The following is a 26,475-nucleotide window of genomic DNA, read 5'->3' on the forward strand; positions in this document are numbered from 1 at the left end:
GAGATGGGTGGGAGAGATCAGGACCTGGGAAGGGTTGAGGGGATAAGAGGAGATTTGGACCCAAGAGATGGTGTGGGGTGTGGATGACAAGGAATCCTGCAGCCTCCCTCTCCACCATTGGACCCCATTTCAAAAGCATACATGCTTTCCCGTACACATGCAGTGCCACATTTACATATAAATATTTTGTGAAATTGTGCAAACATGCATTTCCAAATTAGTGCTAACGTGTAGTTACCCACATTTGCAGGTGTCAGCAAATACTGTCTTTAAATTAAAACCTAAATGATCTAAAATGCATGAAATATGAAACAAGTTGAAGAAATTATAACACTGAACAGTCAATTGGATTCAGTTAGAGAGAGACTTCTGCTGCTATTCATTATGAACAAATCAACAAACGGCATGGCTCACATTCTTAGACAATATTATAAATAGGATGTTAAATTATAGGTTGCAGCAACTGGACAATGAAAACACAGCCAGAATTATTTATGGAAACTTTGGCATGGTATCTTTTTACAATAGACAGTATTAGCTCCTGTGTGAAACCAGGATTTGTGATGCTCAGATTGGGTCTACAGTTTTGATGAATCAATGACACACAAAGGAGCTTAAATTCAGTACTATAACTTAGCAATAAACAGTCTGTATTTATCATCTAGTCGTAAGCACTGATACATATAGAAGATTGTCTGGGATTTGCAATCAATTCTGGATTCTCATCACAAAGTCACCTGAACAAAGAGAAAGCATGGATAGTACGCACCTTTAAAAAGTTAGTTCTTGTGTGGGTTATAACTGAACTAAATAAGGGCAATAAAAAGGTGCACATCACAAGGCTGTTCATATATATGTATAAAATACACAACTCAGAAAGAACTCAAAGGATTTAATTCAGAGTTGGGTGAAAATCTGATAAAGCTGTCCCAGTTACTAAGATTACAAGATTGTGACATGCAATTTACGGAATTATGGGTGAGCAAGACGACAGAACATTAAAACAAAAATCAACATTTACTTAGCCTTTTGCCTATTTTCCAATAACAGAAATTGCACTCTGCCTCTAATACATTTGTAGCCGCTGTATTCTATTCTTTGCCTGGTAAACTATTTTCATCAAAACAAAGTATTTTTAAACAACTGGTGAGAACAGATTAAGCAACCAATATTACAAAACGTCAAGACCTTTACAGTTTAAAAAGGTCAAGTGTATTTTAAGGATTCTGAATGCTCCATTGTTTTGGACCTAGTGTTTAAAGACTACAAAAAATTGACTATTTTTAACCATAAAATCACTCCTTTATCTTTACAACTCATTCAGTTTTCAATTGAAATGATGAATATTTAAAAAAAAACACATGAACATTTAACTTATGTATCAACAAACACAAACAAGAAAAGATCAAAAGGATAAAGTTCAGTCTTGTTCTTCGCAGAGTTGCTACCACAGAACTTATTATAATTTATCAAGCCAAAAAAATGAGAAGAATAACAGAAAGCAGAACCAAATCAATTATCTTGAGCTATATGCTTCTCATAAAGCTCACAGAAATTAACAAAAACACGCAATACTCTAGATAGATTTTTTTTCACCCTATTTGTTTATCCCAGAAATGGTTTCAACTTTGTCTTCAACTTGGAACTAATGTAATGTTAAAAAACAAAATAAAACTATGTTCTCTTCAAACATTCTACAAAAACAGCAGAAGTCATAAGCCAGAATTCTGTGGTGCTTGTCTTAAAAATTATATTGCTTGTCCTCACAAGTGATACTGCAAAGTCTAAAACAAGGCAATACTGTATAAAGTGAACCAGAGATATGCAGAAACAGGAAACTGCCACTATGTTCCAGTGCATTCATACCACCAACAAGCAGTCATCAGCCTGCTCCAACTTCATAGAACCTCAAACATAATGGCATTACAAGTGAACACGTGAGTACTTTTAAAAATGGCATGAGGGTTCCTATCCCTAGCATCCTTTCAAGCAGCGAGCTACTGGATTAAATGGTACAATAACTAAAATGAGTTCTAAGACATTTATTAAATCAGGAACAAAAACAAAGTTGCTGGAAAAGCTCAGCAGGTTTGGCAGCATCTGTGACGGAAAAATCAGAGTTAATGCTTCGGGTCCGGTGACCCTTCCTCAGTTCTAATCTGAAACGTTAACTCTGATTTTTCCTTCACAGATGCTGCCAGACCTTCTGAGCTTTCCCAGCAACTTTGTTTTTGCTCCTGATTTACAGCATCCGCAGTTCTTTCAGTTTTTATTTATTAAATCTGTATCATTTTGCTTTTTAAAAGAAAAACTTCAGTATTTATACTAAGATTGTTGTATTTATTATACTTACAATTCAATAAAGCTGCATATTGCTTTCTTTGTAGGGCATTCACATTTCTAAATGGCCCATGAATAGCATTTTCCAATATTAAGTCAGCCAGCAGATTTCCTACCATACCATCAGATGGAGCTTAAATTCCCCACAACCCATTATAGTTCAGAGACTGCAGTCAGATAATACAGCTATATCCATATCCTGTACTTACATAACACACTGAAATGAATGCATTCACAAAATAATTGTTTAAAAACTGCCCTGATATCATTCAACTTTTGCTCTTAAAATATATTTTCATGATCAGTTTATTTAACCATATCATTCATGTAAAACACACCACGCACCAACACAAAAAAAAACGTGCCAACAAATTTCTGATGCCAACAGCTGTCCCTAATTTCAATTTTCATTAGTTATTATTCAATCTACAATACCCTTCATTTTTGTACTCATTATTAGCAGTTGGCTAGTACGTGAAAATGAAGTAAAGGACAGGATTACTTATAAATAAAAATACCATAACAAAGAGGGATAACTGAGGACAGCATCAACAGTTCTAACCCTTGACATGAATACACAAGAGCTGCTTAATCATTTTTTTGTTTGGTTTTCTTTTAACAAAAATGAAATAAAGCACAGACTCTAATAATCTATAAATCATTTGGTTTAATCTTTCATCTCTATAATTGGGAACATGTCATTTCATACTTTTCAGGGGCTGCTCAGGTAATGGTTTCAATTTATAGTACGAGCGTCAACTTGGTAAGAAAATCCGCATCACAATTAACCAAATCACACAGTGTCAGGTAACCTGACTTCAACAAGGTGGCTCAGTGACGTTACATTAGTTTCACTCTAATAGCTAGACCTTACAGCACGTCCCAAAGACCCTTGAATGTTCATACAGTGTGCATTCTACCTACTGTAGATGGCAGAAAAATGATTTTTCCCTCCTCTTAATCAGCAAATTGATACCACCGGCAGACTTAAGTTTATATCCAATCATTTCCTTCAAAATATATGTAATGTATGATTATATATAAACTATATAATTACTACTCAAAGGCACAAACTTTGAACATAGCCCAACCCAGGTAAAATATCCTCCAAAGGGGAAGCAAGACATTTAATTCACCTCACTTACTTTGTAATATATTAATGACAAAAGATATTTCACCGATAAAGTTACTATATAATGACACAACAGTGTAGTACAAAATGTTAAAATATATGCCCATTGCAACAACTGAACCCAGGATGCCTGCTAAACTAACTCAAACAAGTCGTGCTTACTGATCAGGTACTGTTAAACTTTATAAGTTGGTACTAAGTAATTGAAGGTATGTATTTTATGTTTCACATAGTTATGCTGAATAATTGAGTTTGAACGACAGAACATTTGAACGATTACTCATTTGATTCACTTTCATTAATGTTTTTGCAGGATACGGGCATTGCTGACCAGGGTAGCACCCCTCCATCCCCAGTGCCTTTGTGGTGGTGGAGGTGAGCCACCTTCCTGAAAATACAGTCCATGTAACGTAAATACATCCACAGTGCTGTTAGGGAAGGAGCTCCAGGATTTTGACCAAGTAACAGTGCAAGAAAAGTTTAAAATCAGGTTGCTGACAGATTTGGAAGGGAACTTGCAAATAGTGGTGTTTCTACGTATCCTCTGCCCTCACTCTTCTACATGGTACAGATAGTGGGTAGTTAATATTTAGTATCAGAAAGTTTGCAGGATCCATCCTACAGAGGTCAATTAGGAAATTTCCACCATACAATATATGTATTAGCCCAGATTGTTATTTTGCCTGACATCAGAAGGACATGCTTCCAAAACTATGGCTATCTTGTCAGCTCTACACAAGAGCTCCTCAGCCTAGACTTCCTCTGAAAATAAAATGCTTTAAAAATGCATACCCTATTTGGGACAATAATTTATTGGAAGTACTCCACCATTGTTGTCTGCTCCTCCAAACACCTTGGGTCAGATTTTTTTTTCTCACAACAGGTAAAAAAAACGAGTTCAAGTCAGGAAACCGAAGAGACAGTGATTTGCTTCTGAATCCTTCCACACTAATGGCAGGTAGCAAGAAAGGGAGGTACTTGTGGTTAGCTACCTTGAGAAAACACTTAGCAAGTCTGACAGCATCTGTGGAGAGACAGAGTTAATGTTTCCGGTCCAGTGACCCTTCTTCAGAACTGATGGTAGCTAGGAAAAGGTTGATGTTTATACAGAAGGTGGGGTGGAGGTGGGGGGTGAGAGAGTAAACATTTGGCAGAAATAGAGGCTAAAGAGACAGAAGAACAGTTGGGACAGTCAAAGGTGTGGTTAAACGTCAGTCAGGGGAATGAACAGCTGCTAATGGGGCTATTAGTAGCTAACAATGGGTTGTGTATGGTAGAAGCCCATGTGAAGACACGGCCTGGTAAGTTGCGGTAAGGACATGGCACACAAAACCACACACAACCCATTGTCAGCTGCTAATAGCTCCCATTATCAGCTATTCATTTCCCCAAACTGACTTTTAATTGCTCCTTTGTCTGTCCAACTCTCTTTAGGCTCTTAACTCCACCAACTGGTTACGCCCCCACCCTCAACCCCCAACTTCTGCATTAAAAAAACATTATTTTCCTAGCTACCATCAGGTCTGAAGAAGGGTCACAAAACCCGAAACATTAATTCTGATTTCTCTCCACAGATGCTGCCAAACCTGCTAAGCTTTTCCAGAAATTTATGTTTTTGTTTGTTTGATTTCCAGCATCCACAGTTCTTTCAGATTTTTGTCTCCCTTCAGTATGTTGCATAATCACAAAGCAACATAAGCCTATGGACAATAATGCCCCTGTTTGACATGGTACCTGGAGAGAAAGAATGGTGCTTATGGGATTAAAGATGTTTTCTATGGGCCTAAAGACTTTGTTTGCAATGTCAAATACAGAGGTTTACATGAGAGATTTATTACTTTGTTACAGATTTTTTGTTTTACACACCTTCAACTGTTGCTACATCTCCTGAGGTTCATTCATTAGGTACTGAGTGCTATGGAGAATATACAGGAAGCAAGGGGATAGAACAATAATGTGATACAGGTTACTATCCCCAAAAACTGATGTAGGTCTTTAAAACAGCCTTTGCACCCATACTTTCTCTCACTTCACTTCAGGTCGCAAACCTCATCCTTGCTTGAAAATGCGTAATTCCACTGTAAACCCGGTCACAATTCAAGTGTGCATTTCAGAAGCTACAAAGCACTCGATTTACACTTAATAAACCTGAAAAGAAATTCCAGGTCCAAATCTAGATTCAGAAATGCTCAACTGCCAATAATTGACTGTAGTGTGTTAGTACTTGCTTATAGTCTAAATTATTCAAAGAAAGCTCATAACAGCTCATGTACAACAGACTGTTTGAAATGTTTCTAAATATATTTTATAAAGACATTTATAAAATACATCTTATATAAATACATTTTAATTATACTAGTCAAGGCATTCATCCTGCATAGACATTTAATTACTTTTAGTTTTTATGTAATCTGCTGTGATGCGTTAATTGCCTTTATAGAGGACAGATTAGCATTTAAAATATAATCAGAACCTTGGTGCATTTTAATCTCGATAACAAATGCATGCTGTTATCAGCTCAAAAAGGAGCATTACTTTTATTTTGTTTTCGAAAAGCTTTTCATTACAATTAATAATTTACTTTGAAATTGACAACTTTCAGAGTTTGTTATTCCTAGGTTCAAGCTCAAAGTTAAAAGCATACAAAATGCCAGCAGATGGAATTATTTTAAAACGACAACTATTCCTTTGTGGAATAGCATGGCATAAGCTCAACTCTGAAAATAATTTCTCTCAGTTCTGAGGAAGGGTCATCGGACCCAAAATGTTAACTCTGTTTTCTCCTCCATAGATGCTGTCAGACCTGCTGAGCTTTTCAAGCAACTTTGTTTTTGTTTCTGATTTACAGCATCTGCAGTTCTTTTGGTTTTTAATAATTTCTCACTGTTAGCATTACAACACATTTGACGTTAGTGTCAGTATGAGTGTTATGATGAAATTAAATAGTACAGTGCTCTTGCAATAGATATGTCCAAGAGCCAGTACTGTTACAGTATCAAAAGGGTTAAAACAATCAGAACTCAAAAATTTGACTCAAATCAAAAGCTGAGTTTCTTGGGGGTTTTTTTCTTATTGGTAGTAACAGCAGTACATCTTTTATTGCAGTTAGACCATTATTGTCTTAATCTTTACATGCATGTTTTAAAAGTTTATTTACAGTGGAAGCTCTGCACTTTGAAAAGATATTTGATTTCTATAGCAAGGTAAGTGGGTTCTGCCTCTTCAAGTGCTTTCATAGGAACATAGAAAACAGGAGTAACAGTAAACTATTCGACTCCTCAAACCTACACTGCTATTCAAAAGAATAAAAGAGAAGTACAGCACAGGAACTGGCCCTTCAAGCCTGTGCCAATCATCATGCCCTAGCTAAACTTTAAAAAAAAAACAAACCTTCTGCCCTTATTCAGTCCATATCCATCTATCCTCTGCCGATTCACGTAACCACTTACCATATTGCTCACCTGGGCTTTGGGCCATCTTGCTCTACAGCAGAGCCAGTTGTGGTGCCACTGGTCTGGCTGGTGCTTGAACAAACTCCTGAGAGGCTATCCCTCCCAACAGTACATCTGTTTGAGAGGGGAATAGCCACAGGAGGCTCCTGCACTACCTGCCTGCCTCTCCTGGCGGTCACCCATCTATCTGATCATAGCTAATCCTGCCTCTCCACCACTCACCCAACGTGCCATATCCCTTGATCCCTTTAGCAACAAGAGCTTTAGCTAACTCTTTCTTGAAAACACAATGTTTTGACCTCAACCACTTTCTAAGGTAGTGAATTCTGCAGACTCCGTACTCTGGGTGAAAAATACTTCTCATCTCAGTCCTAAAATATTTATCCCATATCTTTATACTATGCCTCCTGGTTTAGGACTTCACCATCAGAAACATCCTTCCTGCATCTAATCTGCCTAGTCCTGTAGAATTTCATAGGTTTCTTCGCAATCCCCCTCATTCTTCTAAACTTTAATGAATACAATCCTAACCATTCAATCTCTCCTCAAACATCAGTCCTGCCATCCCAGGAATCAATTTAGTAAATCTTCACTGCACTTCCTCCATAGCAAGAACATCCTTCCTCAGATAAGGTGGACATAAATGCACACAATATTCCAGGTGTGGCCTGGCCAATGCGCTGTATAATCTCACTATGTAGGCCAAAATACAGTTTGCCTTCCTCACTGCATGCTGCATTTACATAGAAACATAGAACAGTACAGGCCCTTTGGCCCACGATGTCGTGCCGACCTATTATCCTACTAAGATCAATCTACTCTGCATATCCTACATTTTACTATCCTCCATGTGCCTATCCAAGAGTTGTTTAAAAGTCTCTAAAGTATCCGACTCCACTACCACTGCCGGCAGCGCATTTCACACGCCCACTACTCTTTGTGTGAAGAACCTACCTCTGACATCTCTCCTATACCGTCCTCCAATCACCTTAAAATTATGCCCCCTCATAACAGTCATTTCCGCCTTGGGAAAAAGTCTCTGACTATCCACTCTATGTATGCCTTTCATCATCTTGTAAACCTCTATCAAGTCACCTCTCATCCTTCTTCGCTCCAATGAAAAAAGCCCTAGCTCCCTCAACGTTTCCTCATAAGACCTGCCCTCCAGTCCAGGCAGCACCCTGGTAAATCTCCTCTGCACCCTCTCTAAAGCTTCCACATCTTTCCTGTAATGAGGTGACCAGAACTGAACATAATATTCCAAGTGAGGTCTAACCAGAGCTTTATAGAGCTGCAGCATAACCTTACAGCTCTTAAACTCAATTCCCCTGCCAATGAAAGCCAACACACCATATGCCTTCTTTACAACCCTAATCAACTTGGGTCGCAACTTTGAGGGATCTATGGACGTGGATCCCAAGATCCTCTGTTCCTCCACACTGCCAATAATCCTGCCATTAACCCTGTATTCTGCATTCAAATTCGACCTTCCAAAATGAATCACTTCACACTTTTATGTGCTTACTTTTAGAGACTAGTGCACAATGACACCCAGGTCTTGTTAAACATTCCTCTCTCTCAATTTAGAGCTATTCAAATAATATGCCTTCCTGCTTTTGCTACCAAGATGGATAACCTCACTTTTATCCACATTATACTACATCTGCCATGCATTCACCAACTCAATTGTTCTGTTCAAATCAAACTGCAGCATTGCTGCATCATCCTCGTAGCTCACACTCATTTGCAAATTTTGCGATATCATTTTTAGTTCCCTCATCTAAACCATTAACATATATTGTGTATACTGGGTCCAAGCACTCGATCGCCTTAATAACTCAGTAGTCACAGCCTGCCGTTCAGAAAAAGACCCATCTATTCCAATCTTTGTTTCCTGTATGCTGACCTGTTATCTCATTTCATCCAAGATAACACCAATCTAGAAGATATTGGAGCAGAAGCAAGCCTTTCAGCCTATTGAGTCTGCTCCACCATTCAATGAGCTCATGTTTCATCTGATAATCCTCAACTCTACTCTCTTATCTTTGCGCTATAACCGTTGATTCCATGACTGATTATAAATCTGTCCACCTCAGCCTTGGGTATACTTAATGACCCTGCCTCAACAGTCCTCTGCATTAAAGAATTCCACAAATTCATTACCCCTGACTGAAGAAATTCTTCATCTCTGTCTTCAATACTCTTTTCTAAAACAACTGCTTATTTTTAAAATATTCAAGCAAAATCAGTACTCTGCTTTAAATGATTGAACCAGATTCCGACTTTCCCATATGCATCTTAGTACTAGCTGACCTAACCCATTCCTTCTGTTCAATATTCCAAAATATGTAATCACTATTATCTTGCTGTTATTGTCCCATTTGTCTTCATGGGAATTATTTTCATAACATTAGATTAAACAAAAGAAATACTGCAAACATTTTGAATCAAGACTGTTCAACGTCAAAATGTGTAAAGAAACCAGTCTGCATTCTTTATTATTATTATTATTATTGTATAGTTAAACCAAAATTCTTCTCTGATATTGATCAACACCTTTGCACTGGATTAGCAACTAAAAATCAGAGAAAACTAACTCAGACCAGCATGGCTAACTGGTACCTCCTTTACTGGAATGACAAGTTGGACCAAAGGGTCCGTTTCCGTGCTGCATGACTGCGACTCCTGCATTTTGCCCATAGCCAGTGATAAGAATAACATGTGACATTAAAAGGTAGAGTTTAACCCCAGTGTTGCGAAGGCAGAACATTTTTCAAAGCATGAGGTCCAACACTCGATTGAAAGCAATCCTCAGGCATCACCTGAATACCTGGGATGATCTGCTCTGCATCAGTTTCAGGCCTGGATATAATTTTGGAATGGGCTGGAGAAAGCAATATTTGTGGAATTTGGGAAGCATTAAGTTGTTCCTGGTTCCACGGGAAGGAGACTATTCCTCCTAAAATAAAGAACCACGTATACTGGAATGGCAAGATTTTGAGATAAAACGAAGAGTGCAGCAGTGATCCGTGTCCCTTAACAGGAAGCAAGCAACATCCCTCATTTATGTAATTAAGAAACTTAAAGTGATGTCAGGTTTTCCCTGAAATGCCAAGAACAGGGAATCTGAGACCAGAGGCCTTGTTGGGTCCATGAGAATGTTTCAAGGTGATCAAAAATAACTAGAAAGTGATTAGAAAGAAAAGACCAATGTGATAATAGGCCAATCTAAATTAGTGTCAGGAAGGCAAACTTGCATGCGTACGAGAGAACGTGACTGAGAGAAAACACGGCCGATACTGCCCAGCAGAGTGTGGCAGGTAGGAAGTGAAAGCGTGTGCGAGAGACAAATGGCAAATTACTCCCACTCCTTTGCTCGTTTTTCATACACATGCAACTGTCCCTCCAAAGGCTTATCTAATTTCTTTTTGAAGGCTTCTGTCGAAACTGTATCCATCATCCTATTATGCAGTTCATTTCAAAAATCTGACCACTTATCAAGTAATAAGTTTCCCTTCGTGTTCTGATTCTTCTGCCATCTACCTTAAATCTGTCCCTTCTGGTTACTGGCTTTTTAGCCACTGGAAACAGTTTGTTGCTTTAAGGAGAACCTCAGCTTCTCCAGTTTCTCGGTGTACTGTTTTTGCTCATCTCAGTAATCATTCCAGGAAATCTCTTCTGTACCTCTCTAAAGCCTTCACGTCCTTCCTAATGTGCGATGCCCAGAGGACACAAGTACAGACACTAGAGCTAACTAACGTTTTATATAGGTCCAACATAGCTTTTTGTTCTTTTGCTGTATACGTCTATTTCTCAAAAGCAAAAAATATTGGAGAAACTCAGCAGATCTGACAGCATCTGCAAGAGAGCAACAAAGATTACACTTTGAGTCTGATATGACTCTTTGTTGGAACCAAAGAAAAATCATATCAGACTCGAAACAATGCTGTCAGGCTTGCTGAGTTTCTCCAGTACTTTTTTGTTTTTGTTTCAGATCTTCAGCATCTGAAGTAGCCTGCTTTTATTAACCTTGATTTATCAAGTCCAGGGTTCCATATTAAGGTTACCTAGGCTCTGTTGCAAATTCAAAGGCAATATTTTTGTGAAATTAAATTAAATATCATTTGGATTGTCCATTCATCAATGAATGGATCTAATAAATTTTAACAAGGTTGAACCATCAGAGAGAAGCTACCGGTAACAAAACCTAGGGAACAGAACTGAGCTTCCAATTTATACCTTACAGCTTCTATACCTTCTTGAAATCTCTCCTTCTTCCTCTTCTTTTTCTTCACTCACCCTCTAATCTTGTTGGATACGAGCACTGCCTTGGTTTTGAATTCCATTTGCGATATCAAAGGAGATACGTTTACAACAAATTATATATTTATAATCTCAGTTACCTTTCCAATCCTCAATTCTCTTTATTTCAATTCATTCATGGAATGTGAGCATTGTTATAAAGAGTCTAAGCGCCCTTGAATGACGGATATTAGAAGTTTCTGAGTGGTGACAGAGTTGTACTGCATAGAGAATACCTTGCAGCACTCACTGTCCTGGCTCACAAGTGAGGAATGTCTGTATGAAATTAGGCATTCGAGAATCAACTCAACTCATATTCCATCATAGTACACTGTCTTCAAAACATATAAAAGAAAATCTTGATTAAAAGGAACAGTCAATAAAAAGGGAATATTTACCTCGTCTTCCTTCCATTCGGAGAAGTCAATCTTAAAAGAAGGAAGTGAGAACTGCTGGCTCACACCTCGCTTATAATGGATGGTCTCAGAATGCATGCAAGGGTACTTTGATGTATATCTAGAATCAACAAAAGTACAGGTATAAAAAGGTAACAACAGCTTTCTCTTACCTAATAACCTAGACATTCATTCAGTCTTATCATGAACTTCATACTATCCATCAAAAGTTTTACTTTTAAAAAAAAAATTCACAATTGTGCAAATCAGCACTACATTTTAAAAAGGGAACAACCGGTTTAACCAGAATTCCTCCTGGTGACTATCCTTTCAGTCCACCGACAGCTCAAAGGGCACAATGTCTAACCGACAGAGGTTTGCATTCTATCAGTACCTAGTATCTCTCAGGCTAAATCTTTAAATGGGACAATCCAAAAGCCTGAAAGCTATAAATTTGCTCACTTTTAAATTGCTGACATAATGAATAGTTTTCTGCAGTTAAGAGCAATTGAAAATGAAGAGTAGATTAAACAAAGTAAAATAAAATAACTGAAAATGGTCAAAACTTTGACATTCCATTATTTTAGTTTGAGGACAGAAATAAATGAAATAAAACGAAACTAATTCAGTACTTATTAAAGTAACAGATGCAACAATTTTGAGCTGTTACGAATTTGGTTACAGAGTGAGCTCCCAACAACTGTTAGGACAATAATAAATTACATTTATATAGTGTCCTTCACAACCATAACATGGCCTAAATCACTTTACAGATACATTACAGATACAACAGATAGAAATGTGGAGGTTGTTTAGGGAGCATTTGCTACAGGTACTGGATAGGTTTGTCCCACTGAGGCAAGAAAAGGATGGTAAGGTGAAGGAGCTTTGGTTGACAAGACGCGTTGAACACCTAGTCAAGAGGAAGAAGGAAGCTTACTTAAGGTTGAGGAAGCAAGGATCGGACAGGATTCTAGAGGTCTACACAGTAGCCAGGAAGGAACTGAAGAATGGACTTAGGAGAGTTAGAAGGGGGCATGAGAAAACCTCAGCGGGTAGGATCAAGGAAAACCCCAAGGCTTTCTATACTTATGTGAGGAACAAGAGGATGGCCAGAGTGAGGGTAGGGCCAATCAGGGATAGTGGAGGGAGCATGTGTGCGGAGTCAGAGGTGGTAGGGGAGGTCCTTAATGAATACTTGCTTCAGTATTCACCAGTGAGAGGGACCTTGATGTTTGTGAGGACAGCATGAAACAGGCAGATATGCTCAAACAGGTTGTTGTTAGAAAGGAGGATGTGCTAGAAATCTTGCAAAACGAGGAGATAAGTCCCCTGGACCAGACTGGATATACCCAAGGTATATATGGGAAGCAAGGGAAGAGATTGCTGCACCTTTGGCAATGATCTTTGCGTCCTCACTGTCCACTGGAGTAGTGCCAGAAGATTGGAGGGTGGCAAATGTCATTCCCTTGTTCAAGAAAGGGAATAGGGATAATCATGGAAATTACAGACTAGTCAGTCTGTGGTGAGCAAATTATTGGAGAGGATTCTGAGACATAGCATTTATGATTATTTGGAAAAGCACAGTTTGATTAGAAATAGTCATCATGGCTTTGTGAGGGGCAGGTCATCCCTCACAAGCCTTATTGAATTCTTTGAGGATGTGACAAAACACATCGATGAAGGTAGAGCAGTAGATGTGGTGTATATAGATTTTAGCAAGGCATTCAACAAGGTTCCACATGGTAGGCTCATTCAGAAAGTAAGAAGGCATGGGATTCAAGGAAATCTGGCTGTCTGGACACAAAACTGGCTGTCCAATAGAAGACAGAGGATGGTAGTAGATGGAAAGTATTCAGCCTGGAGCTCGGTGACCAGTGGTGTTCCACAGGGATCGGTTCTGGGACCTCTGCTCTTTGTGATCTTTAGAAATGACTTGGATGAGGAAGTGGAAGGGTGGGTTAGCAAGTTTGCTGATGACATGAAGGTTGGTGGAGTTGTGGACAGCGTGGAAGGCTGTTGTAGGTTGCAACAGGACATTGACAGGATACAGAGCTGGGCAAAGAAATGGCAGATGGAATTCAACCCAGACAAGTGTGAAGTGATTCATTTCGGAAGGTCGAATTTGAATGCAGAATACAGGGTTAATGGCAGGATTCTCAGCAGTGTGGAGGAACAGAGGGATCTTGGGATTCACGTCCACAGATCCCTCAAAGTTGCGACCAAGTTGATAGGGTTGTAAAGAAGGCGTATGGTGTATTGGCTTTCATTGGCAGGGGAATTGCGTTTAAGAGCTGTGAGGTTATGCTGCAGCTCTACAAAACTCTGATTAGAAAATACTTGGAATACGGTGTTCAGTTCTGGACACCCCATTACAGGAAAGATGTGGAAGCTTTAGACAGGGTGCAGAGGAGATTTACCAGGGTGCTGCCTTGACTGGAGGGCAGGTCTTATGGAGGTAAGGTTGAGGGAGCTAGGGCTTTTTTCATTGGAGCGAAGAAGGATGAGAGGTGACTTGATAGAGGTTTACAAGATGATGAAAAGCATACATAGAGTGGATAGTCAGAGACTTTTTCCAAGGCGGAAATGACTATTACGAGGGGGCATAATTTTAAGGTGACTGGAGGACGGTATAGGAGAGATGTCACAGGTAGGTTCTTCACAGAGAGTAGTGGGCGTGTGGAATGCGCTGCCGGCAGTGGTAGTGGAGTCAGATACATTAGGGACATTTAAATGACTCTTGGATAGGCACATGGAGGATAGTAAAATGTAGGGTATGCAGGGTAGATTGATCTTAGTAGGATAATAGGTCAGCACAACATCGTGGGCTGAGGGCCTGTACTGTTCTATGTTCTATGTGAAGTATAATCACTGTAGTAACGTAGGAAAAGGAATGTACACTGTCATTAGGCATGTTATTTCAATATTGACACAGTCAATGCATATATACTTGATTTTTTTGTCAGTTTGTTGTAAAAACAAAAAGCCTACAAATGCTTTTTTGATTGTTTTGTATTTACTCCTGCTTATTGATCTGTTAAAAAGTTACACAACATGAATAAAACATAGGATAACAACCTGCATTAATATAGCACCTTTAATGGCATAGAATGCCTTGTGGCACCTTACAGGGATATTATAAGACAAAATTTAAGACCAAGTCACATACTGAGCTATTGGCCAGAGGACTATAAGCTTGGATGAAGAGCAATGCTTCAGAAAGCATCATAAAAGGAGAAGTGAGAACTTGAGACATTTAGGGAGGGAATTAAGAGCCTGGGTCTTGGCAACTAAACACACAGCCACTGATGATATCGTATTTAACATTAGGTATATACAATAGGCATATCTGAAGATTTGCATCGGTGGATTTTGTGAAGGAGTGTAGCTAAAGGTCGCTACAGAACTAGGGAAGGGAAAGGCCTTGTGGGAAATTTGAAAATGAGGTTGAGGATATTAAAATTAAGGTATTGCCAGATCTGGAGCCAAAGTAGGTCAACAAGCAGGGGGGGTACTGAGTGAGCAAGGCTGGGTGCAAGTAAGGATACAGACAGGAGAGTTTTGGACAAGAACAAGTTTATGAAGGGCGAAAGATGTTAGACCAGAAGATCACTGGGACAATTCAATCTAAAGGTAATAAAGACATGGATGAGGAAATCAGTAGCAGATAAGGCAAGACAAGATGGAGTCAGACAATACTGCAAAGGTGGAAGTAAGCAATTTTAGAGGTTAATTTAGTGTGATTGGAAGCACATTGCAAGTGCAAATCTGACAAAACTTGCAAATGATTTGCCTCAGCCAGTTACCATAGGAAAGGACAGAGTTAGTGATGAAGAAACAAAGTTTGAGGCAGTCATAATGAGGACAATGGATTCTAACATCCCACCCTATTTAGTTGAAGGGACATATTTACTCATCTGGACATGCAGTGACCTTAGAGACAGTGCAGGGGTTAAGGGAGATGGTGATAAGGTCAATGTATGGAATTGAAAATGGTTGGTGGATGGTGGCACAAGGGGGCTCGAGTGAGATCCCGGGGGGATCTTCTGATGTGGCTGTGCAAGAATCAGAAGGGAAGCCATTGCAACTGATTCTCCGGCAGCAACTGATTAGACAATTGAAATAAAATGGCAAGGAAAGTTTCAGCCAACTGGATAAGAGAGAAGAGGCGCCAGAGGAGGATGATTTACTAAAAGATCAGGCAGTTGCCGCAAGAAGAGGAAAAGAGATTGAGAAGAGACTTTCTAACAGTATTGATGCAATAAACAGCTGTTCAAGAATAGAGATCAGGGTAGGATGGATCAGACGTTACATGGTTATAATGGGAGATTTTAAATTCCACTTATATTGTTAGAAATAGAACAGCCTGGACAGTAAAAGGGAAAATAAAATTCTAGAACGTCTAGAATGGCATTTTTATAACCAATAGAGACCCACAAAACATTTGAGGTGAAATTACTATCTTTACTGCAACCGTCGTGTCATTCCATCCTTCCCATGTCATCCCTCTCATGCAACACACACTGAATTCCATTCACTGCCCTTATTTCATTTCCGTCCCATCCCTCTCTCTTATTACCATTTCCCATACTATTTCCATCAAATCCCATGCTGTATCTCCTGATATCCCAGTCCCTTCCCACGGCAATGAGAAGCAAGTCAGAATTAATTAAAATACACAGTAAGGAAACATCTTAGGAAGAATGTGATTGAATTTGATATTAGGTTTGACAGGGAGACGATAGCAAACACAGACAAAAGGTAAACTTCTAAGACACAAGAAATAAATTGACCACAGTAGAATCACAGAGTCGTACAGCACGGAAACAGGCCCTTCAGCCCAACTCGTCCATGCTGACCAGGATTCCTAAACTGAACTAGTCCCATTTGCCTGCATTTGGCCAATATCCCTCTAAACTTTTCCTATCCATGTATCTGTCTGAATGTCTTTTAAATGTTGTAACTGTACCCACCTCTACCACTTCCTCTGGCATCTTGTTCCAAATACACACCATCCTCTGTATGAAAAAGTTGCTTGTCACGTACGAATATAAAAGACATCTCATCCCTCCAGCATGTTTTGCCATTCAGTGAGATCATTGCTGATATTTGACTTCAAATATCTGCACTTTCCCCAAATCCCTCAATATTTCTGGCTGACAAAAATCTATCAAGTTAATATATTAAAATTTACAGTCGATTAAGCATCAACCGCAGTTGGGGGAAGAATTTTAGACTTCTAGATTCCTTCATCACAAATGATTATTAGTATCACTTCTGAAAGATCTAACAGCAATTCTTGGATTATACTTAGTGGTTCGCAATTTCTCAACCAGCAGAAACAGTTCTATGTTCCCTATCAATGTCCTTTGTTACACTGCAAACTTGAATCAAATCACCCTTTCATCTTCTAAATACCAAGGAAGGTAACTTTTTGCGTAATCTCTTCCAGTAATATAATTCAAGTCCAGATATCATTCTGCTAAATGTACTCTCCACTGCCAATTGTCCTGCCCTCACAGTGATGCGCAGAACTGCTCTCAGTACTCTAGGTGCAGTCTAACCAGGGCTTTGTATAGCAGATTACAGTATAAAGTGTTGTTTAAGATTAATAACGACATCTTGGAAACGAGAAGCATTTTTCAAGCCATGGAAACATCCTCTTAATAAAGACATGGTCATGGGCATTGCCTCCAATGTGCCATTGCAGCCTTTGGCTGAGTGAGGATAAGGAAAAAAAAGAGTATTGAGAACTAGGAACTTGAAGTCAAGATTTACTCAGTAGTGATTGCCATGTTCCCATATGCTTCAAAGAGTTGGTCAATGTTCTATAAGTATCTCAAAGTACTGGAGAAGTATCATCATCACTGCCTTCATAAGATCCTCTAGACCTTGTGGCAAGAAATGCAGTCCAACAGCAGCTGACCTCTCTCAAGCCAATACGCCCAAATAGAGGGGTTCATCACTTAAAACTAGCTCCATTGTGAGAGACGTCATCCATATGCCTAACATCAGACTCCCAAAGTGCGTGCTGTACTCAAAACTCAGATACAACAGAAGATTCCCACAGGGCAGCGAAGACGCTGGAGAGACGTCCTTAAAGCGTCCCTAAAAAAGTCAAGTATCTGCCCTGAATAATGGGAGTCCCTGACCAAAAGGGAGGTTATTCAAGAAGCATAGAGAGACACAGCTGAGTATGCATAAAGTTGTCAAAATATTAGACAGAGCACATAAACCTCCAAACATCTCATCTATGTGACCCTTCAAAGCACAAGTTGCCTCACGTGTGGCAGAGTCTACAGAAAATGCTTTGGATTTATCAGCTATCTCAGAATCCATCAAACCAGAGTCAAAGCAAGTCTTCCTTGATCCCAAGAGGTTGTTGAAGTAGTATGGCTGAAGCATGATTCTATTTCAAGAGGACTGGAATATAAAGGCCAGCACTCCAGTCCATTAACCCTTTAGATTAGTTTCAATACTTTCAAGACAGTTGAATGATTTTTATCCCCAAACCCCCACTTTTCACCATTTAAAATGTTACCCTATTCTATCCTTTTTAAGTCTACGTTGAAATCCATTTGCCACACTTTTGTCGATTCACTTTATGAATATTCATTATAATTTTCTGCTTTCATTTACACTGCTTGCAAAACTACCTATTTGGATATGAGCAGAGAATCTAGCCTCAACTGCTAATGAATATACCATATGTTAAGAGAAATGTGAGAAAATCTACACAAATCCAACTCAACTCAGAACCCTGGTTTAATGAAGATTGCAGAGGGCATGCCAAAAGCAGCATCAGGCCTACCTAAAAATGAGGTACCAACTTGATCAAAGCTATCAAACAGGACTAGTTGTACACTACACAGCAAAAGGGGAATTGGCAGCCCAATGGTATTATTGCTGAACTGTTAATCCAGAGGCCAAGGTAATGCTCTGGGGACCCAAGTTCAAAACCCGCCATGGCAGATGGTAGAATTTAAAAATCAATAAAAATGTGGATTTAAGAGTCTAATGATGATCCTGAATCCATTGTCAATTATCAGAAAAAAGCCATCTGGTTCACCAATGTCCTTTAGGGAAAGAAACTGCCATCCTTACTTGATCTGGCCTACACGTGATTTCAGACTCACAGCAATATGGTTGACTCATAACTGTCCTCTAGGCAGTTGGGAATTGGCAATAAAATCTGGCCTAACCAGGGCACACACATCCTTGTGAATGAATTTTAAAAACAGCAGCAAGTGACAGTCAGATCGAAGCTCTGCAGTCCTGTCACATACAATCGGGAATGATGGTGGACAATTTAACAACTCACTGGAGGAGGCAGCTCCACAAATGTCTTCATTCCCAAGGGCAGGGGAGCCCAGCACATCAGTGCAGAAGGTAAGGCTGAAGCATTGACAACAACATTCAACTATGAGTGTTGAATGGATAATCCAGCTCGGCATTATACGTGACAGTTTTCCACCAATTCCGTTCACTTCACATGATAGAGAAACAGCTGGAGCCACTGGATACTGCAAAGGCCGCGCAACCTGCCAACATCCTGCCAACAGTATTGAGGACATATGCTCCAGAACCTGCTGCATCCCCTGGCTAAGCTGCTCCAGTGCAGCCACAACCTGACCATGTGGAAATTGCCCAGGTACATCCTGTACTTTAACAGCAAGTCAATCCATCCCAGCCAAATACCACCCACTTCATCAGGGCCACTCAGCTCATGACCTCATGACAGCTTTGGTTCTATCATGGACAAAGGAGCTGACCCAAATTTTTAATTCCTCTATGGCCACAGGACTAAATGACAATTAATGTGGCTCCACTTTCAAGAAAGGTGGTAGGGATAGACCAGGGAATTACATCCCAGCAAATCTCACATCAGTGGTAGGAAAACTACTGAAGAAAATTCTGAAGGAGAGAATTAATCTCTTCATGGAGGGGCAAGGTTTGATCAGGGATAGTCTTCATGACTTGGCAGAGGCAGGACATGCCTCAAATTTGATTGAATGTTACCAGGACATAATCAAATGTGAAGAAGAGGATAGTGCACTTGATGTAGTCTGAATGGATTTAAGCAAAGTCATTAACAAGGTCCCACATGGGAAACTGATAAACAAGTTAAATGGGCATGGGATCCAGGATAACTTGGGGAGATTGATCTAAAATTGGCTTAGTAGTAGAAGGCTGTTTGTGTCTGGAGGCCTGTGTCCAGTGGCATACCACAGGGATCAGTGCTGAGTCCCTTATTGTTTGTGATATTTATAAATGCTATAGATGAGAATATGTGGACAATGATAAGTGAATTGGTGGATGACACAATGTTTGGTCAGGTGATTAATGATACGGAAGTAGGTCTTAGGTTACACGAAGATATGGATGGATTGGTCAGATGGGCAGATAGGATTTAACCATGATAAGTGCATCACTTCACACTTTGGAAGAAGGAACAAGACAAGGAAATACTCAATGAATGGCAGGATGCTCATAAACTCAGAGAAACAGAGAGATCCTGGGGTGATTTTCCACTGATCCCCAAAAGTGGCAGGACAGGTTAAAAGGGTGGTTTCAGGTGGCATATAGGACAATTGCCTTTATCAATCGTGGCACAGATTATAAGAGCAGGGGCATTATGTTGAGGCTGTACAAAAAACTGTGGTTAGGCCACAGGCAGAGTACTATGTGCAGTTCTACTCACCACACTATAGGAAGGATGTGACTGCACTGGAGGGGTTGCAGAGGAGATTCATCAGGATTTTACCAGGATGGAAGATTTTAGCTATGAAGAGAGAAGATAGATTGGGTTGGGTTGTTTTGTTGCGAGCAGAGAATGCGGAGATGGGACCTGATTCAGGTATATATGATTATGAGGGTCATGAACAGGGTGAATAAGAAGCAGATGTTTCCTTAGTTGTAGGCTCAATAACAAAGGGGCAAAATTATACAAGTAAAGGGCAGGAGGTTTAGAGTGGTTATGAGGAAAAATATCTAGAAGTCTGGAAAGCATTGTCTGAGATGGTAGGTAGAGGCGGGAAACCTCACAGCCTTTTAAAAAAAAGTATACGGATAAGCATTTGAAATGTCTTGACTTTCAAGGCTATGAGCTAAGAGCTGAAAAATGGGATTAGTGGAGATAGATCAATGAGATTCAATGGGCCATAAGGCCTTTTCTGTGCAAGAAAAGGTCGGAGGACAGAAATACTACAGCAGCTCATCTCCTGACTCCCCAGAGCCTGTCCACCATCAACGATGCACAAATCAGGAATGAGAGAGATTACACCCCACTTACCTGGATGAGTGCAGCTCCAACAACACTCATCAAGCTTGACATCATCCAGAACAAAGCACCACATCCACAAACATCCACTCCCTTCACCACCAACATTCAGTAGAAGCAATGTGTACCATCTACAAGACACAGTGCAGAATTTCACCAAACCACCTTCCAAACACATGACCATCTCTATCTAAAAGGACAAGGCAGAAGATACATGGGAAAACTACGACATGCAAGTTCCCCTCCATACTTCTCACCATCCTGATTCGGAAATATATCACCATTCCTTCAGTGTCATTGGGCGAAATCCTGGAACTCCTTTTCTAACAGCAATGTGAGCATCTCTATAACATGTAGACTGCAGCAGTTCAAGGCGGCAGCTCACCACCAACTTCTCAAAGCCAACGAGCATTGGGCAATAAATGCCAACATCCCAAGAATGAATTGGAAGAAATTATTGGGTTCAAGCACCATTGTCACCAGGTTTGTTTTGACCAAAATGATACAGACATGAGATTTTCCAAGAACAAAAGCTGACAACCTTCACTGCTTGACATAACAACCCCAGGTCACAAGTCACGAACACAACAATCCAACAACTCAAGGCTGAATGACATCCAAAGAATCACCCAGGAAACAAAGGGCAAGCGCTGGGAAGAGAAATCCAGAGACCCAAAGGTACGCTGACCATCATGACATGCAAAGTTTTTTTGAGTCACCAGCCAGCTATAGACAAAAGGATAAAACCCACTTCGCTCACAGGATGCTGTCTCTTTTCTCGAAGATGACAATGCCTTCCATCGATGCTGGAAAGAGCATTTCCAATAATTTAAATATGAATTCACAGTAGCAGCTGATTGTCTTCAGCCTATCTCCCAGCACCCTGTGGTGGAACTCATGGGTGTACCATCATCAATTGGAGAGCTGCAATAAGCAGTGAAAGGGGTTAAAAAACAAATCTGTGGACCTGCTGGTATTCTATCTGAGTCGTAAAAACTTTTGCTCCCATCAAGACTTCATGAAAATGAACTGCGACCAACCTTAGAAATGCGACAAGTGTATCTAATTAAGGGAGATAAATCAGGATTTGAAAATTAGCAAGCTATTTCCCAGTTGACCACAAGAGAAAATTATAACACACATTCTTCTGAATTGCCTACTTCCTGTAGCTGAGGAAATCCTCCCAGGGTAGCTTTAGTCTTTCCAGCAGAACCTCTGGCATAGTCTTGTGGCCAAACAAATCCAAAGATATGCCAAGAAGATCATAGGGAACTCTTCAATACATTTATCAACAAGACTAGAGGGCATAGGTTTAAGATGAGAGAGGAAAGATATAAAAGGGACCTAAGGGGCAATATTTTCATGCAGAGGGTGGTGCGTGTATGGAATGAGCTGCCAGAGGAAGTGGTGGAAGCTGGTACAGTAACAACATTTAAAAGGCATCTGGATGGGTGTACAAATAGGAAGAGTTTAGAGGGATATGAGCCAAATGCTGGCAAATGGGACTAGATTTATACAAGATACTTGGTCAGCATGGATGAGTTGGACTGAAGGGTCTGTTTCCATGCTGTATGTCTCTATGACTAATGCATTCAACTCAGTAATCATGAAGTACTATAGATTACACTCAAGAGATCTGGATGTCCAAGAAACTTCACCACAATCCTGCAAGTGATTCACGATTATATGACTGCAACTGTCTTGAGTTGCAGATCTGAAACAGACACCTTCAAAATTCGGATTACCAAGCAAGACTGCTGTTTACAATCTAAGTGAAAGATCAACTGCCTGAGATTGTTGGATTGCTTGCCGAGCTGGCTTGTTTTCGTTCAGACTTTTCATCACCATGCTCGGTAATATCATTAGTGAGGCCTCCAAAGAAGTGATGTTGTTCTACTCTGCTTGGAATTTATACTGTCTGGTCTGTTATAGCGAGTTGTATCATTTCTTGTTTAGTTCTGTATGGATTTGTATATGGGGTCCAATTCTACATGTTTGTTGATTGCATTACGGGTTGAGAACCATGCCTCTAGGAATTCCCGTGCGTGTCTATGTTTGGCTTGGGCTACAATGGTTACGTTGTCCCAGGCCTCACTGATGATGTTACCTAGCATGGTGATGAAACATCTGAACGAAAACAAGCCAGCTTGGCGAGCAAGTCAACAACCTCACCCACAACCCAAGCTACAGATCTTTCCGAAAGATCAACAGCCTTCTGGTTCGAGTATGAAATGCTGCCTAGACAGAAAACTGTTTCATTTCAGTTCCATGCCAAAAGTAAACTAACCACCAATGTCAACTCTGATTGACAGCATGGGGGTGACTTCTGCATCGTTACTCTGCACCAGATTTGCAAACCACCCCAGATGTCTTCAATTCTGCATACAAGAGACCTGGCCTGTCCTTAAAAATTGCCAGAACGGAAGAAAAATTGATATTAAGCCAGACCTAGTTAGGCAAATATCCCACTTCCCACGTATGTTGAAGGAGACACTCTGGCAGCCACCTCTCCCAAACAGATACTATTGCTGAGAAGACCCAACACTGGATTAACTATGTCAGTGCAGTCTTCTACAAACTACGGTTTGCCCATCAAGCTACTTCACGCTTCCAAACACCTTAACAAGGAAGCAGAGTGGCGGCAGAGAAGGAAAGGAAATAGATCCCTCATGGGACATCTTGTACATGTACCCAAAAATCTGAAGGTTGTAAATTGCCTATTCTAATTTCTCAACAGGAAGACTCACTACAGAAACACGTGACCCTAAGTAGGCATCTTTCTTGATTTGAAGGGCAGGTGACTACAATGACTCACTAGGATCAGGCACAAATACGGACAATAATGAATACAAGTCTGAAACAAAAGCAGAAATTGTTGGTGAAACTCAGCAAGTCGGGCAGCGTCTGTGGACAGAAAGCAAAGTTAACATTTTGAGTCCAATAACTCTTCGTCAAAACTCTGATGAAGAACATGCGACGGAGAGTCACCGGACTAACTGCATGCTGCCAGATGCACTGAGTTCCGCCAGAAATTTTTGCTCTTATTTCAGATCTCCAGCATCTGCAGTTTCTTTCTATTATATTATTCTAATACTGGGAGGCATGTGTTTAAGAAAAGAGGGGGAAGTTCAAAGGAGATGCGAAGGGCAAGTTTTTGTTTAAAATGCAGAGAGTGGTAGGAGTCTGGAGTATGTTGCCAGGGGTGGTGGTGGAGGTAGATACAATGTGGGGTTTAAGAGACTTTTAGATAAGCACATGAATATGCAAAAAATGGAGGGATATGGACCAAGGGCAGGCAAAAGGAATTAGTTTAATTTGGTATCATGTTCAGCACAACATCGTGGGCTGAAGAGCCAAATCTTGTGCTGTACAGTTCTATGTTGTTTATACGAACACAAATTTGGCAGGTCTATGGCAGTTACGGCCAGCAACTGGCCACCCAGAGACCAATTCTCACTGGTCTCAATATACACAGACAAAGAAAGACACGAATTCAACTGGGATAACACATCCATAATAGCACAAGGTAAACTAGGTCGGGGAATTCCTAGAGGTCTGGCACTCCAACCGGAACTCCACCAAACACATTTAACTGGACCCAATATACAAACGACTGAAACACAGAACCGGAAGTGACGCCAACAACCCCAGCGAACCGAGGCATATAAATAACAAACAGGACAGAACACCAACGCTTTACTGAGATGCACTGTCAATGTTACCTAGCATTGTGACGAAACGTCTGCAATCAAACACACCAGCTCGGCGAGCAAGTCTACAACCTAATCAAAATAGCTTCTGGAATTTTTGCCTTCATCTCAAAAGGACTCTGAATACAGAGACGAGGAAGTTATGCTTCATTATGGAGCCTTGATTTGGGCCTTACCCAAGGTACTGTGTACACTTTTTGCAATATCCCTTGGGAAACCTTAACAGAAATTCAGTACAGATCAACCAAAATTCTACTGATTTTTGCAGAGGTAAGTTATGAGAATAAGTGCCTAAATTTAATTTATATTCCTTTGCGTTTAGAGGGTTAAGGGATGATGTAATTGAGGTATCTAAAACAACATACGGATTTGATAAACAAGGGGAATATTTCTTCTGATGGGGCACCCTGGACAACATCTTAACTATTAGAGCCAGGTTATTTATAAGTGAAATCAGGAAGTACTTTTTAAGAACAGAAAAAGTAGGAAGAACTTAGAATTCTATTCCCAAAAGGCAGTGAACACTGTGGATTAAGTGGAGCTTTCAACAAGGAAATTGATAGGTTTTGGTAATGTAAGGGTATCAAGGAAGGAAAATCAAGTACGGATCATCCATAATCTGGCTGAATGTGCTTGACAGACTGAAGAGCTTGCTCCTGTTCCCTATATCTACATTCAAAAATAACATTAGCAGTGTGCAAAAAGGAATTACTTTCATCATAACTCTTTTTCATTTTTAAATGATCTCATAATGTTGAGATTTCGTCTTTTACTTCAATTTCTTATCAAGATCAAAGAGGGAAGACCACAAATTTGTTGGTTTAAAATTAACAAAACTCCAATAGGAAAGATTGAGACTAGACAGAAATGAAGTTAATCATGACGTGTTATACCATAAAGGGAAGCCAAATCAAGACAAAAGAATTCTTATGCCGATTTGAATTTTGTGGACATGGCAGCATAAAAATACTTAATCTTGGAACTGTTGCCTCATGGGTGGATAAGTCCAAACTTAGAACTTCAAGATGTCTTAGAACTAGCAAAAGAACATATGCAAGTTAACAGGAAAATACATTTCAATTTTCCATTCCCCCACAGGAGTCTATTAAACACACCATGGTTTTACTAAGGTTGTTTAAAAAAAAGGCAAGACAATGATAAATAATACCTATACCTTTTCAGGGCCTAAGTATTGATATTCAGCATTGCAACAGTTCAACGTCTTTCAACACTAACAAACACAAATTTCTCCAATTTTCCCTTGTAATTCATTCATTCAGCATTTGCCATCCATATCCCAAAGCAAATCAAACCAAGTACAACAACATTCAAGTCATTATCTAAATCAGTGTAACGTTAATAAAGCAATTATTAATTAAACCCTGCAATACAATTTCTACGCAACAACTTCATAAAAACAAGTACAAAATTAGATTTTTGACCAACAAAATTCAATAAATTATGAACAATTCCCCCAGCATGGGTTTTGCATAACAGTACATATTGGGGAAGTTAAGCAATTAAAACAGTTCATTGACAGTGTTATACAAAGCGTGAAGCACAGAAATCTCAGCGAAGAGAAGACTTCATTTGTGCTGAATTTGGGAACTTAGTCCAAAGGGGAATTTCAAAACAGGAAAACAAACTGTTGTTAAGATGCTTAGTCAACAGGAACTATCAGTGGTAGTTACTGTTGAACAGCTGGAATAAAGTTGATTTACTGATGAAGGAAGTGAAATTTAGTTGAGTGAGAGTCATTAGCTCTCCATAGTCGTAGATAGCATACAACAGAGTGATTGGGAACAGAACACCTCGTAATCTGAATGCTAAAATCGGGACTTCAGTGCAAGTAGCTACGTAGTGC

At 39.8% G+C, this 26,475-nt stretch overlaps 1 protein-coding gene across 3 annotated transcripts in view; it reads right to left on the reverse strand.

Moving 5' to 3' along the window:
- Nucleotides 1-26,475, reverse strand: part of LOC109913757 (E3 ubiquitin-protein ligase MGRN1-like) — a 389,727-nt gene that overhangs the window by 335,228 nt on the left and 28,024 nt on the right. For all 3 annotated transcript variants that reach the window (XM_048609431.1, XM_048609429.1, XM_048609428.1), the window contains exon 5: nt 11,625-11,742. In XM_048609431.1, coding sequence (XP_048465388.1) covers nt 11,625-11,742 — 118 coding nt within the window. The remainder of the gene's footprint in view (nt 1-11,624; nt 11,743-26,475) is intronic.

The sequence above is a fragment of the Rhincodon typus genome, chromosome 21 (genome assembly GCF_021869965.1).
Source record: "Rhincodon typus isolate 14 chromosome 21, sRhiTyp1.1, whole genome shotgun sequence".
Lineage (NCBI taxonomy): Eukaryota > Metazoa > Chordata > Chondrichthyes > Orectolobiformes > Rhincodontidae > Rhincodon > Rhincodon typus.